Source organism: Phyllostomus discolor, chromosome 13 (assembly GCF_004126475.2).
Source record: "Phyllostomus discolor isolate MPI-MPIP mPhyDis1 chromosome 13, mPhyDis1.pri.v3, whole genome shotgun sequence".
NCBI lineage: Eukaryota > Metazoa > Chordata > Mammalia > Chiroptera > Phyllostomidae > Phyllostomus > Phyllostomus discolor.
In genome coordinates this window covers 1,369,739-1,383,643 of record NC_040915.2, presented here as the reverse complement: position 1 = coordinate 1,383,643, position 13,905 = coordinate 1,369,739, and the positions used below count along the sequence as shown (strand labels likewise).

Here is a 13,905-nt window from a genome sequence, read left to right as displayed (position 1 = left end):
AATGACTCCCTGGGATTTCCGGCCGGTCAGCAGCAGAGCCGGATGTGAAATCAGAGTCTGTCCTACCTCACAGCCTCCTCCGCTGTCCCAAAACCTCCACGAGCCCCCCGCAGGGCGAGTCCTGGGGGTGCTCAGAGATCCAGGGTGGAAGGAGCAGGGCCTCAGCATGGCTGTGGCCATGACCCTGCCCCAGGGGCCTTTGCTGACCACCCTTCCACGGGCTCGTGCCCCTAGTGTATCCACAGAGACCTGGCTGCTCGGAACATCTTGCTGTCAGAGAGCGACGTGGTCAAGATCTGCGACTTCGGCCTGGCCCGGGACATCTACAAGGACCCCGACTATGTGCGCAAAGGCAGCGTGAGTGTGGGCCACAGGCCTCTGGACAGTGGGGGTGGGGGGGCATGCCCTGCTGTCTACAGGGAAGCTCCGAGGGCCTGCAGGGAACCAAGTGACCCTCGGAGCGTCTGAGGCAGGGGGCTGGGGACAGAACCGAGGATCAGGAGCCACACTTCCTCTGCTGCCTGCAGGCCCGGCTGCCCCTGAAGTGGATGGCTCCCGAGAGCATCTTCGACAAGGTGTACACCACACAGAGCGATGTGTGGTCCTTTGGGGTGCTGCTCTGGGAGATTTTCTCCCTGGGTGAGTGCAGAGCAGGGCTCGGGGAGGGGACCGGCGGGATCTCAGGCTCCAAGCCCCACCAGCCCTGTGGTGCAGGGGCCTGGGCAGCCTGGGGCACTCCACCCTGGTCATTCTGAGAGCCTCTGCGACCCCCCCCAGGTGGGTCACCCTAGCTCCTTTGGAGGGCGCCAGGCGAGGCCCAACAGGTCCTCCACAGTCTCTCTCCACCACGGAGCCCTTCCTCACCTGCTGTGGGGATGTGGTTGCTGCTTCCAGGGCCAGGAAGGAACTTCAGGTGTCCGGGGCTCACTCTGAGGGTTTGCCTGCTTATGCAAGCCCCATGTGGGAGCCTGGGCCCCCCAGGCACCAGGATGAAGAGGCCCCTACACTGGGGGTAGAGGGAGCAAGCAGTGAACTAGTGAGATGAGCGCTCTTACTGAAGGGAGAGCACGGAGCTCCCAGGGAGGACCGGTGCTGTGAGCCAGGGGCCTGGGAGGCTGGGCTGGTGAAGGGGTGCAGCAAGGCAGGTGGGCCCGGGAGGACAGCGGCCAGGGCCATGGTCCCTGAGTGTAGGAGGCGAGCAGGGCCAGGGTCAATAGATGCAGTGAGAGGGAGGAAAGGTGGCCCTGGTAGCTCCTTTGGGCCGTTCCGGGCTGGGCGAGGACCTGGAGTTTCCGTCTAAGGGGAGCTGTGCGAGGCTTCACACAAAAGTGGGAGCAGCCTGACTTGCACTGCTGCATGGCCTGCTGTGGGCAGGCAGAAGGAGACCAAGAGGCCCGAGGCCCCTGGTGATCCAGGAGCCCTGTTGTTGCTGATACGGCTGGAAAGCACCAGTGCTCACTGTAAGCCTCGTGGGCAGGGCAATGCCACACTGTCCTGGGGCTGGGGAGAGCCTTGCCCAGGCCCCTCAGGAGCTGCAGGATGAGCACCCACCATGGTGGCCAGGGCAGAGCGATTTGGGAAGCTGGGCGGAGCAGCAGCTACCTGTTTCCCACCCACGCACCCCCTATTCCTGCTGCCAGGAGCCTCCCCATACCCTGGGGTGCAGATCAACGAGGAGTTTTGCCAGCAGCTGAAAGAGGGCACCCGGATGAAGGCCCCAGAACTGGCCTCTCCTGCCATGTGAGTCCCTGCTGGCCAAGCAGGCTTTGGGCATCAGGAGAGGTGGGGCGGAAGGGGGCATGCAGGCAGGGGGCAGGAGTAGGGAGTTGGTGCAGGTGGGCATGGGAATGGAGGCTGGCAGGCAGTCTCTCATTCTCCTCCTCTCTTCCCCCAAGTCAGGAGGGACAGTGGGTGCTTGAGCCCTGGGGGCAGGTGCAGTGGGTGTGAAGCTGGGGAGGCGGCTGGGTCTGCCGGTGCAGGGTGCAGTCCCTCATACCCAGTCCAGCCACGCTTTCCCACAGACGCCGCATCATGCTGAGCTGCTGGTCTGGAGACCCCAGAGAGCGGCCTGCGTTCTCCGAGCTGGTGGAGATGCTGGGGGACCTGCTTCTGAGCGGAGGCCCACAGGTGAGCCCCTCTCAGCCACATCCTGCTGCAGCAGTCTCTGGCCGGCATTTGGGGGCGGGGGGGGGGTGTGGTCAGAGCTCATCCTGGCCCTCAAGGAGTTCCTTGCTCTGAGTGAAGTGATGGGTTCCTTCCCCCACTCCCCAACAGCCCCACCTCCTGTTCCTTTGCACCTGCCCTCGCCTCATGTGTCCCTCCCCTGGGGCACATGGGGCCTTGGCGCTCTGGGGCCTGGAGCAGGGCCCAGAGACCTCCTGCCCCAGGGCACTTAGTGCTCAGTTGTGCCTCAAGAAGAGGGTGGGAGGTGCTGGTGCTGGTCCCTGGGCGGCAGAGCTGGGCACCCTGGAGAAGGCGCTCCGGCCGAGCCCCCTCTGAGCCCTCAGAGCCCAGCCCTTCTCTGGCCAGGATGCCGGCAGTCCCGAGGGCCTGGGTGGCTGGGGGCCACGGTGGCCCTGCCCCTGCCACCACTCTGGTTCCTGCCCCTAGGAGGAGGAAGAGGAGGTCCACGAGGCGCCCTGCAGCTTGAGCCTAGAGGAAGGCAGCTTCTGGCAGGCGTCCACCACTGCCCTGCACACTGTGAAGGCTGAGGCTGCTGAGGAGGCCAGCTGGCCGACCCCACTCCAGCACAGCGTAGCCGCCAGGTCAGCCACCCTCCCCAGGGCCAGGGGCTCCCCCGGTAGGAAGAGGACAGTGTGGACATGGAATCCCTTATCCGCATTAGTCGTCAGGGAAAAAGCAAACTTCAAGGACTGGAGAGACCACTCTCTGCCAAGCCCAACTGCAGAGTGGTTTTGGTGGCAGAGCGCTCTGTCCCCAGTCAGCCTCAGGGCCCTGCAGGCCCACGACCTCCACTTCGCCCCCAGCTGCGGCCCCTCGGCCCCTCTGTCCACCCTCTGTCTTCCCTGCACTCCCAGCCTCTGCCCCCAATCTCCAGTTCAGAGGACTGTCCTTCTGGGGCGCGGTGGCCAGCCCAGCTCCACTTCGCCTGAGGAGAAAAGGGAGGGGAGATGAGTCCCCAGGGCCACTGACAGAGACCCTGGGAGCAGGGCGGGCCCCCACTAACCGGAGCCCGCGACTGAGACATAGTCTGGGGTCCCAGAGGTCCCTCTCGGCGGCTGTTTGTGCTCCCCGTTCCTGCTGGCCCTGCTGAGGAGGGTCCTGAGACTCCTGCCCATCTGCCCCTGTGTGGAACAGGGCCAGGCCTGGGGACAGGAAAGGCCCACTGGTTCTTGCCAGGCTCCTTCCACCAATGGCTTAGTGCACGCAAATGTGCGTATGCAAATTCACACATGCAAATGCTCACACACGTGTGCACGTGCTGACCAGGTGGGGGCTTGCAGCCCTCGGACTGCCTGCTGTGCACAGGGCGGCCATCCTGGGGTGGAGGCCTCCCCATTCACCCGGCTGGCGGCTCCGCTCCCCTCTGCACCCTCCCCACAGTGGCCTCAGGTTTCATCCTCTGTGGAGAGGTGGGAGGGTGCTGGGGAGGAGCCAGGGCAGTGCTCCAGCCCCAGGCCTGGGTGCTGCCCAGCAGGAGACCGGGTGGGAGAGGTGGCCCGACCTTCTGGAGGGCCCCGGGGTGAGTCTCTTCAGCACTTTCTGTTTGCTCCCCACAGATACTACAATTGTGTGGCTTTTCCCGGGAGCCTGGCCAGAGGGGCGCAGACCCAGGGCGCCTCCAGGATGAAGACATTTGAAGAATTTCCCATGACCCCAACAACCTACAAGGCCTCCGCGGTAAATGCAGGGGGGCGTGCACCCCAGCTCAGGGACACCTGGGGCCTAGGTGCTCCTGCAGGGCCCACACCCTCCCCCCTCGCACAGCCCCAGCCCTCTGCCAGAGTGACCGGTGCCAGCACTGCTCAGCCCCTGGCTTCAGGACTCCAAGAGACCACGGGCTGAGACAATCTCCTCACACCCCAGACATGTGGGGCTGTGAGAGGCAGAGGACAGGCCCAGGCAGCCAGAACATCCTGGCGCAGTCTACTGAAAGGAAGGCTCTGGGTGGCCCAGCTGCCCCTCTGCCTCTCGGGTCCGGCCCATGCTCGGCAGCATGGTGTTCTGTCCCTAAACCTCCATGGCTGCCTTTGCTGCAACAAAGCACGGAGCTGCCCCCTGTGCTTCCTGGCAGGGCCGGTGCCTGGTCAGCCTGTTCCTCTGCCAGTCAGCAGACTCCCACAGCCATGGGGGCCTGTGCCCAGGCTGAGTGGGGGCTATTTCCCAATGGGGGACACAGCTTAGAAGCACTTTGTCCTGCTTGTGGATGCAGAGAGGAGTCACCCCCACCCACCTCAGCTCTGGAGGGGAGAGGGCGTGCTAATGGGAGGCTGCTCAGAGCAGAAGCTGAGGTCTGAGGCATCTTCTGGACCTGAGGGGGCTCTGGCACCAGTGAGTACGTAGCTGTGCAACCGCCCAGTGTCAGTGGCCTCAAAACCATGCTGCAGGTGAAGGGACAGGGACCCCATAATTCACTTGGTCAGATCACTTGAAAATCTTACCTAAAGCAACTCAGTTTCCTTCCTGTATTTTTCCATCTTCCTCCCACACCACATGACTGGGAAGTCTGCCCTTTTGCCCTGCGTACTTGGTACACAGACGTGGCTGGTTTTGCCCGCTTCGTTCTGCAAGCCCAGTAAAGCTGATTCAAACTGCAGTTTTAAGCCACAGCAGACTTTTCTCTTTTTCCGGCACCAATACAATCAGGTCGTCTCAGTTCCATTTTGTTTTCCCTACGCCTAGAAAGTTTGGCCTCTATCACCACACCTTTGGTAAAATTTCTGGAGCCACACCTGCTAATACAACACCTCCTTACACCAATGAGACTCTCTGAAGAGATGTGGCATGCCATTTTCTTCCTTACCCTTCAGAGGAAGAGAAGCAATGGGCGTCTCATGCGAAGAGTTCATAGATAAACCAGTAGTTCTTCTCATGTAACCCGAGCACATGACTTTACACCAGTAGCCAGAGACTGGCCCCCGTGTCCCACAGCCAAGCATTTGCCGCTCCGTCCTGCAGGTCCCAGGTCACCTCCCCTGGAAACCAGGAGGCTCCTCTGTGCCGGTGGCACAGCCCATCTGATGGGGGCCTTTCTGCGTTCTGGAACTGCGGGGGCGCCATCCCCATTTCCCATCACAAGTTCCGCCCTGGCATGGTGGCTCCAGACAGTGCCCTGCCTTGGCGGAAGCAGGCCGGGGAAAGGGTGTAGGGGAGAGGGTGCAGGGGAGGGGGTGCAGGGGAGGGCCTTACCTGTGGGCAATAAAGGCTGAAACCCAAGAAAGCTGTACCTAGAAAGCAGTGCCTCCCAAATGCTCAGCAGACTCCCAGCATGGAGCAGTTCCCACCACTGACCCGTTTGTTACATTTCTTCATTTATGTCCGTGCTTAATTTCATTAAGTCCAATTAACAGAGCTCTTTCAGCCCAATTCTGAAGAACAAATGCACCCAGGGGCTGCCCTTGGGGGTTGGGTTTGAGTCTCCTGTAGCCAGCACGGGGACATGTAAGCCAGACAAGGCACAGAGAACACAGCCCAACTCCTGCAGGACAGACACCGGACTGGAGATGGTCCCCCAGGGATGTCCTGGACTGCCCAGCAGGCGACCCTCAGCCTTCCACAGTTAGACCGAGGTCCGCCCGGAGTCCTGCCTCCCACAGACAGTTCCTGCCTGACCAACCAGAAACCAAGCCCTCACCAGAACTAAAATTGCCTTTCTGACTACCCTGCACCCAAAACGGGAATGGAAATACTAATTAAAGTGACCCAGGGGCTGTCCTGCCAACTCCCTTCTGAAGCAGGAAGCAGGTTCAGGTGCCCCTTTGCTTCTCGAGAGGTGGCCAGGCAGCTGTCCTGGTGGTCAGCACTGAACAGGAGTCCCTTAGAGCAGGTCCTCGTCCTGCAGAGACGTAAACAGGTGGGCCCCGGACAGCTGCCACTCGCTGCCCACTGCCCCACCAGGCTGAGAGGGTGTCCTTTTAGGAGGACTCCATCTGAGTCACCAGATTTGCTCCGGAACTCACCGGTTCGCTGCTTGAGGTGCTCTGTTCAAGAAACTGCACGTGGTAGTCACAGGTAGTTTATTTGGCAACAAGTAAAGGAGGTGGTTGGCAAATCCAAATCCTCCCTGAAGGGAGGCTTGGCCCCTGCTTTTATACACTATTTGGTCAATTGCACCTTGATTTCTTCTTTGTATTAGTTACATTTATCCCTTTGAGTTCCTCTCAAGCTCACCCTATTTACAGCACTCTGCAAAAATACTGTGCTACATTGTAACAGTTAGCAAGAGCAGCATTTAATAAGGGCTGTTCAGACCCTGAAGCCCCTGTCCTAACACCCTGATACATGCATGGCTGCCTTGTAGGTCCCCACATGTGGGGCATTCTAGCTTTTGCTGCCTCCTGAGTGCGGGCAGGAGTGGCTCCCAGGCCTCAGCTTCTCTCTGTGTGCAGAGGTGATTGATGACCAACCCCGTGTGCTCAGAGGAAGGAATGGATGTCTGTCCCCTGCTCACAAGAGGTGTGAGGCAGGCAGTGGTGCGGCGCCTGTGGCCCCGTCCCACCCAGGGCGGGCGCCTGCAGCCAGGCCTCGGTGGGGCCCAGAGCCTTGGCTTGTTCTCCCCACATAGGACAACCAGACAGACAGCGGCATGGTGTTGGCTTCTGAGGAGCTTGAGCAGCTGGAGAGCAGGCACACAGAAGCAGCCGGGCTCAGGTAGGGCTTCCTGTGCCCCCTCCCCTGCAAGGGGTCCAGGGGCTGGGCCGGGCCTGCGTGTACCTGTCACTTTCTTACCCCAAACTTTTCGTGGCTCCCTATTGCCTTTTTGTGTGTTCAAAGCAATGCACCCTGGGACACCAGGCCTTTGGCCCACCAGCCCTTCCGCAGGAGCATCCTCCCCCTCCCCGTCCGGACCCAGCACACCTGGGCCTGGTCCCACACCTCTCTTCCATTTGGCAGGTGCTCGGACACCACCTCTTTGTAAAACCAAGTGTGATCCTCCATGCCCAGTGTGCGCACACAGCCCTCCCCAGCCAGGGTAGGCCCCCGCCGCCCCGGGGCCCCCGGAACGTCGCCTGGTGGCCTCTGGAGCCCCGCAGATGGTGTAACCTGGACATGGCTGGCATTCTGTTTTGATAAGAATACAGTGACAGAGAAATCCCGTACTGAGGGTGCCCTGCTTAGAAGGTGATCACCACTTGCCCAACAAGATACCCCCCAAATACTGAATATTTAAACTTTTAATGCTGCAGATAAAATAGTTGAGTGTCTGCTGGTTCACTTCATCAGTGCGTGCCCGTGGCTGTGTCTGCAACGCAGCTCAGAACAGGGCTCTCTCCCGCTCCGCTCGGCTCACACCGCTCTGGGCTCCCTCCCATACAGCTGCCCAAAGCCATCTCACCTTCCACCTACGCTGTTCCTGAATCAACCTATATGTTGTCACCCCAAGAATTTATTTGTGCTATCGGCATAGTTGATGTCCTTTTCCACCTTTCTGGTCAGTGATTTATGACCTCTACAGCCTAACCAAGGTCTAGCGATGGTCGTTGGTACCAATTTGGTGCCCACAGGAACCCCTAACTTGGGGTACAATGAATGAGAAAACTGTGTTTGGTGCGAACAGCTCAATTACCAAACAGCACGGCAGTGAGAAAGCTCAATGATGTTACGGCTCAGCTGTGCGGCAGCCCATCCCACGTGGAGCAGCAGGGCTGTGAGGAGGCCCTGGGCACAAGGCCCCTTTCTGGCTGGACAGCTCCACTCTGTCCCGCTCTGCTCTGCTCTGCGTGGCTCGGCTCTGGTCCCAGGAGCTGGCCTCGGTGTTTCGGCTCCAGCAGGGGAAGCAGCTGCCTGCATGTTTCAGAACAGAGCAGGGGGGCGGGGCTGAATGATATAAAAGACCCCCCCTTTTTCTCCGGGGGTTCCTCCCCACCTACTGGGTTCGTTTTGCCCACCACCTGAGGAAAGATGTCTATTAATACCAGAGATCAGTGAAAAGGAAAGAAATTTATTACTTATTTGAAATAACACAAACTAAAGTTCCCCACAAATGCACACAGTCCTCCTGGCACCCTCCACATGGCAAAAGGGAGCAATTTCAAAGCCGCGTGGTCCTAAACAGACACGTGGTCCCAAAAAGTAAGAGATGCCCAATGGCTGTTGTGCCTCCAATTAAATCCCAGCACCAATCTTCCTCTGCAGCCCCATTTCCAGTTCCTCTCACAACTGGCCACAGCTGCCAGCCTTCTGGGCAGGTGTGGCCCTGTGGTGTGGAGCCAATTATCTCCAAGCTCTTCTGGACCTTGTTACAAATCCCTATTTGGGGCTCCCCTCTTGGCTGCACCCTGTTACATGCAGCCTTCTGGGGAAAGGCAAAGTGCTCTGTGCACCAGAGGGGAGCTGACTTGTCTAGAGAGAACTCCCCGCCCTGGTCCCTGATTGGTCTGTCCTCATGCAAATGAGGATTTTTAAATCCTCACAGTTTAATTGGTCCAAAAAACACAGTCCTATTTGGATGGATGGTCCGTGAAGGTGCTGATGGGGGTGTAGCTACACAGCTCTGGTTAAACAAGCAAAGCCTCAGTCAGCCCTGCTGGTTAAAACACACTCCCAGGAACTCCTGTATAAGAGCTGGCTCAGCAGGCGGGGGGCACAGCGCAGGTGGGCGGTCCAGTGCCGGCTTCTCCCTGGGGTGCCCTTTGCGTGAGAAGCCCCGAGCAGCAGCAGCTGCTCGGCTCTGTCTGTAAACCGGAGCCCAGGGAGCCCCCAGGAGCCCTTCTCAACAGGTGCATTCGTTCCTGGGGTCCGCACCTACTATTGGTTATTGTCCCTGGCAGCCTGCAAAGGGAGAGTCTGTGGGACTGTGGACACTGGCATTTGTGGGGTCAAACACCCGTGAATAATGCAGCTGAAATGGGGTGTGTTGGCCTGCTCTTATTTTTATTGATTCTATTGAGCGACCCCTATTCGTGACCCTGTTTGAGGAAATTATTGCCAATTGCATAGATAGAAATAGTTTCTACCTAATGCTTCTTTACCAAACAGTATTTTGTCTCTCAAAAAAAGTAATTCAGTGAGAGGGTCCAGGGAGGGTAGCTACTTAAATTCAAATGCTCACACATGGAATAAGGCCCTCCGAGCCTGTGACTGAACCGAGGAGACAGACTCTGGCCACAGCCAGCACTTTGCGGCCAGGCCACTGCGGAGGAGACGGAACCCGGGCGGCGGCCCCAGGCCGGGGAGATGAGGAGGGGCTGCGTGCACCAGGAGGGGCGGCTCTCGTGGGCAGGCGCCGCTTCTGAAGGGCAGTGAGCTTCCCGGGGAGGGTGCGCCTCCGACGCTTGCTGGTAAAGGAAGAAGAAAACACAAACGACGAGAGTCCTGTAGAAGCAAAATCGTATCAAGAATCCAGAAGACAGACACACACCCGAGGGAGCCACTCATTGCAGAAGCTTCCTTTCCTGGTTGCAGGGACACGCTGCGTGCCGGTGCCCTTTGGCAACGTCATAGGAGCCCCAGAGCAGGGCGGCAGGTCTTTGCCAGGGGCGGGCACTTGGCCCGCGGAGGGTGCAAAAGGGCACGCCGAGAATGAACCTCAGAGAGCCTGGGGGCGGGGGAGAGGAGGGCGTTTATCTCCAGGCCTTTCCCGTTTTCCGCTCACCACTGCTCAGCACTCACCCTTGGGGAGGTAGCTCATCCTCATTTCCAGCTTCCTCTGGCCACTCAGGATGCCGGCCCCCGTGCCCACAGAGGGGCCCGTCACCCGAGTCTGTGGGCAACAGGAAGGGCCGGAAACCCTGGGCTTGGGTTCGGTCAGCACGGCAGCGGCCAGGAAGGCCCCGCACTCCCAGCTAAGCGGACCGCTAGTTAGTCCCCGGTGGCAATATGACAGGGTGCGGGACATGAGTAGAGCCTTTGGAAAGAAGGACACAGTTGAAGGAATTCACGGTGACACCAAAGATGTGGGGCTGATGTGGCATTCCTGAGCGAGGACGCCGAGGAAGCCACCCCGGGGCCCGCCCTCTCAACAGGGCCACGCACTGCAGGGTGCAGGAGCCCCAGCGCGCACAGTCCGCGCAGGGAGAAATAGGCGTTGCCCACCCAGAGGCAGCGCGAGCACTAAAAAGAAAAATGGAATACAAACTTTCCAGTAGATGTAAACACTCAAAAATATGAAGCAGAGGCAAAAAAAACAAAACAAAACAAAAAAAAAAAACCACTGACAAAGGCTCCAGCACGATTGGAACTTGTAGACAGACACGCAGCTGCGCCAGGAATCAGAAGTGCAGACGCGGGCGCATCGGGGAGGCACTGCAGCGAACCCAGCAGAGAGGCTGCTGCGCGGCAACTAGAGCGACCAGGGCACAGCAGATGGGGGGAGACTTCCCATGGAGGACACAGAAATGGACGCGAAAAGAGTCAAGAAAATAAAATGCAAATGTTTAATAAAGAGGTAAAAAGAATAAAAAAGAAAGTGATCTCGAAATTCATAGGAAAAGATCCAGTATGTACACAATTGGAGTCTCTGAAGAAGAAAATGAGAATAGTAGAATGGAATGAAATATTTTAAACTTGTAATTCGAAGTATGCCTTCTAAATGAAAGACCTGAGTCTGCATCTGGGAAGCCAGCCCAGGCAGCAAACTCTGAGGCATGTCCTGGCTGAACTATTGGACTCGAAACGTTCTGGGAAATCGGGCAAAAAGACTGACCCACGAAGAAAGAGGCGGGTTGGCATCTAGTCTTCCAATAGTACCACGCAAAGCAAAGCCAAAAGCAACATTTCCCAAGAATTCAAAGAAAGCAGAGCAGCGGAGGGAGCGTCATAGGGCATCGGGGAGGCAGGAGAGGCCGCAGCACCGTGCAGGCCCCTAAGCCAGAGCAGGAAGCTTGGGTTTCATTCTGTGAGTGACGGGAAGCTCTCGCAGGCTCTGCTGTGAGGGGAAGGAGGTCTTCCGGTGGCAAGGATCTCTGAGGCGTGGACTAGAGGCCGGAGGAGTTGAGAAGGGAGGGTGGGCCGGAGGCTGGCGCACACCACACAGCGATGGGCAGACCTGGAGAGATGGGTGGAGTTGCACTTCGAGTTCAGAGCAGGCAGGGCTGCTGGGTGGCTTGGGTGAGGGTGGCGGGGGAGGGAGGAAGCAAGGGTGCCCGGGTGCCTGAGCCATGGAGCCAGCACTGGTGCTCTTCACAGAGATGGCGGGACAGGGCGAGAAGCAGGTTTGGGGGCTGAGCTTGGGTGTTCTCCGTTGTCCCACCCTGGGGCCCAGGATGGGGAAAGCTCCAGCATTTGCCAACAGTTGCACCAGTCTGGTGGTGACATAAGTGACGCCCAGGTATCTTTCCATAGGCTTCGCACTCACTAAAACTCAGGTGTGTCTCTGTCTCTGGTGATTCCAATTGGATTCGCCCAGGTTCAGTCCCTAATCCCCCCATTCCCTGCTGACGCCATCCTCCCTGTCTCGGCAGCTGTAAAGGAGCCAGCTGGAATGTGACCATGGCACACCCTGACCCCCAGGGGCGGCGGCGGCGGCCCCACCAGGGGGCACTGGGAGGCCAGGTGTTCTGTAACAGCGAGTACGGGGAGCTGGCAGGGCCGCCCCGGGAGGGCGACTGCACCCCATTGGCCCACTCGCCCTTCTCCGCAGACAGCAGCTACTAAGAAGGCTCTGGCGAAGCCCCCGGGGCCCCAGGTGCCCACTGTGCAGGCCCGGCAGGGCGGTGGGGGGCTGGAGGCTGGGGCTGAGCCCACATCTCCTTTGGTTTTGCTGGGAGGCGTCTCCACCTCCCTGGCTACCTCTTCCTAGCTATGCAGAGCAAAACCCAGGCTCCGGGGCTCCCAGAACCCCACCACCACACCTGCCCAAAACTTCTGCATGGACCCTCCAGACCCTTCTCCCCTTCCTATCAGATTCCCTGTAGCTCAACGTCCACGGGGCCCAGTCCCGGGTCAGGCACGCCCAAGAGAGTGGCCCTTTGATTGCCTCGCCCACACTGGGGGCGGTGGCATGATCCCCACTTCTGATGAGGAGGATCCGACAGTCACAGATCATGAGGGCAAAGCTCTGGCCTCCCAGCCCCTCCCCAAGGCCTCAGCCCCAAGCAGCCCTTCCGCCCGTCCCCTGGGGGGGCCCTTCTTCACTTGCCCTCGCAGGGCTGCAGCGAGGATGCCGGGTCCCCTCTCAAAGCACCGGTGAGGAATTGTGTGTATGTCGGGGGGGGGGGGGTCCTCTCCTGAGCCCCCAAGCAGCTCAGTCACAGCGCACCCTCCCGGCGGGCGAGGATGATTCTGCAGATTGTTTTCATTAGAACTTGAGAAACTGAGCTGCTGTGAAGAATTCGCTTTTCAAAACTTCCGTCTGAAGGAAACCCAGGGAAGTTCGTTCCGAATCCGGATGATCCTCAACCCCAAACCCCAGTTGGTGCTGACACAGCAGACGCAGCCGCAGTGCCTCTGGAGAAGGGTCGGCCCCGCCTGCCCACCTGGCCCAGGACCGCAAGCAGCAGCAGACAGATAGATGGGCTAGAGCAGCCCCGTTCGAAAAATCGCTTGGTTCTTCCCTCGGGGTCCTGGGCCCGCCACGGAGCACCTCCCAAGCTGTGAAGGTCCTTCTGAGAGGTGACCACCGAGCAGGCTTCCAGGCTGCCCCAGAGGCCCCCCGGCGCTGCTCCTTGCCACCAGGCAATCAGCAATGTTCATGTGGCCTCCAGGGGACCCTGTCTTCTGCTCCTGGTGTCTGCCTGACATCGGCGCCCCGCCACTCAAACCTCTGTTGTCAGGAAGGAGCAGCCAAAGATCCTCTGGAGGCTGGAGCCATTCTGCTCCACACCCCACCCCAGCTCACACTGCCCAGCCCCCTGCACCCCCAGAAGTAGAAAGACTGGCCTCCCAGTTAGCTCCACAGAGGCTGGCACCGACCCCAACGCACCAGTCGCTTGCAGGACAGGCGCCGTGCAGCAAGCAGGGGCCTGCACACAGACCCTCCCCCATTGTGTATTGTTTCCTAGGATACGCACAGTGTCCCAGGTGTGACTTACCTTCACTTCCCCACTGGGCCTGCTCCTTGATGTCACCTGACTGCGAGACTTGGGTCTCAGGTGGAGGAGCCACACACTGGATGCAGGCACAGGGCATGGCCCACCAGGACCCTCCATGTGCTGCCGCACGCACAGTTGTGCACTGGGGAGAAGACCTCCCATGCCCCTGTGCACCATGGGCTCCGAAAAGCTCTGAAATATTTAACAAAAGATAATAATAAATTTGATGCCAGTCTTTGAGTTACAGTGAATGGGTTCTCAGTTAAGTCCCAGCTCTCTTCAAAGCTTTGATTTCAGCATTCCTCCCCTTGATCGATGTCAGACCCATGAGACCACTGGACAGGCCACCAAAGGAAAGGTCAGCAGAAGCCTCAGAGCCAGGACCCCGTCTCCCCAAAGCTACCAGCAGAGGGCGCCGGCACACCCGGGAGCACCCATCCTGGGTTTGAAGCACAAGAAAGGTGCTCCCCTATCTACTATATGTCTAAAGGGACGTGGCACTTTGCAGGCAATGGGTTTGGGAGCACAGCCCAGGCGGGGTCACTGTGACCAGCTCCCACGTCTCCCCATGGGAGCAGGTGCCTGTGATCACTCCGGATGCCCAAAAGGGTGCCATCCAAGCCTGGGGTCACCTCCCTGGACTCCGAGGCCAGGTCTGAGCAGGGACCCTGGTCTCCATCCCCACCCAGGGAGCCGAGCTCCAGGCAGCAAAGAGTGGCGGGGCTGCCATGTCTGTGCCTCTTCCCCTCACAGT

General features: G+C 59.2%; 1 protein-coding gene across 4 annotated transcripts in view; it reads left to right on the top strand.

The window, feature by feature from the left end:
- FLT4 (fms related receptor tyrosine kinase 4) overlaps nt 1-12,981 on the top strand; it is a 39,301-nt gene extending 26,320 nt beyond the window's left edge. For 2 of the 4 annotated variants that reach the window (XM_036013807.1, XM_036013805.1), the window contains exons 23-30: nt 235-357; nt 528-639; nt 1,641-1,740; nt 2,022-2,127; nt 2,611-2,765; nt 3,741-3,861; nt 6,746-6,831; nt 11,580-12,981. In XM_036013807.1, the coding sequence (XP_035869700.1) occupies nt 235-357; nt 528-639; nt 1,641-1,740; nt 2,022-2,127; nt 2,611-2,765; nt 3,741-3,861; nt 6,746-6,831; nt 11,580-11,775 (999 nt within the window). In that variant the 3' untranslated portion in view covers nt 11,776-12,981. Of the gene's footprint in view, nt 1-234; nt 358-527; nt 640-1,640; nt 1,741-2,021; nt 2,128-2,610; nt 2,766-3,740; nt 3,862-6,745; nt 6,832-7,074; nt 7,896-11,579 lie in introns of those variants that run through there. The other 2 variants (XM_036013806.1, XM_036013808.1) reach the window with 2 other exon arrangements.
- The last annotated feature ends 924 nt before the right edge of the window (nt 12,982-13,905 follow it).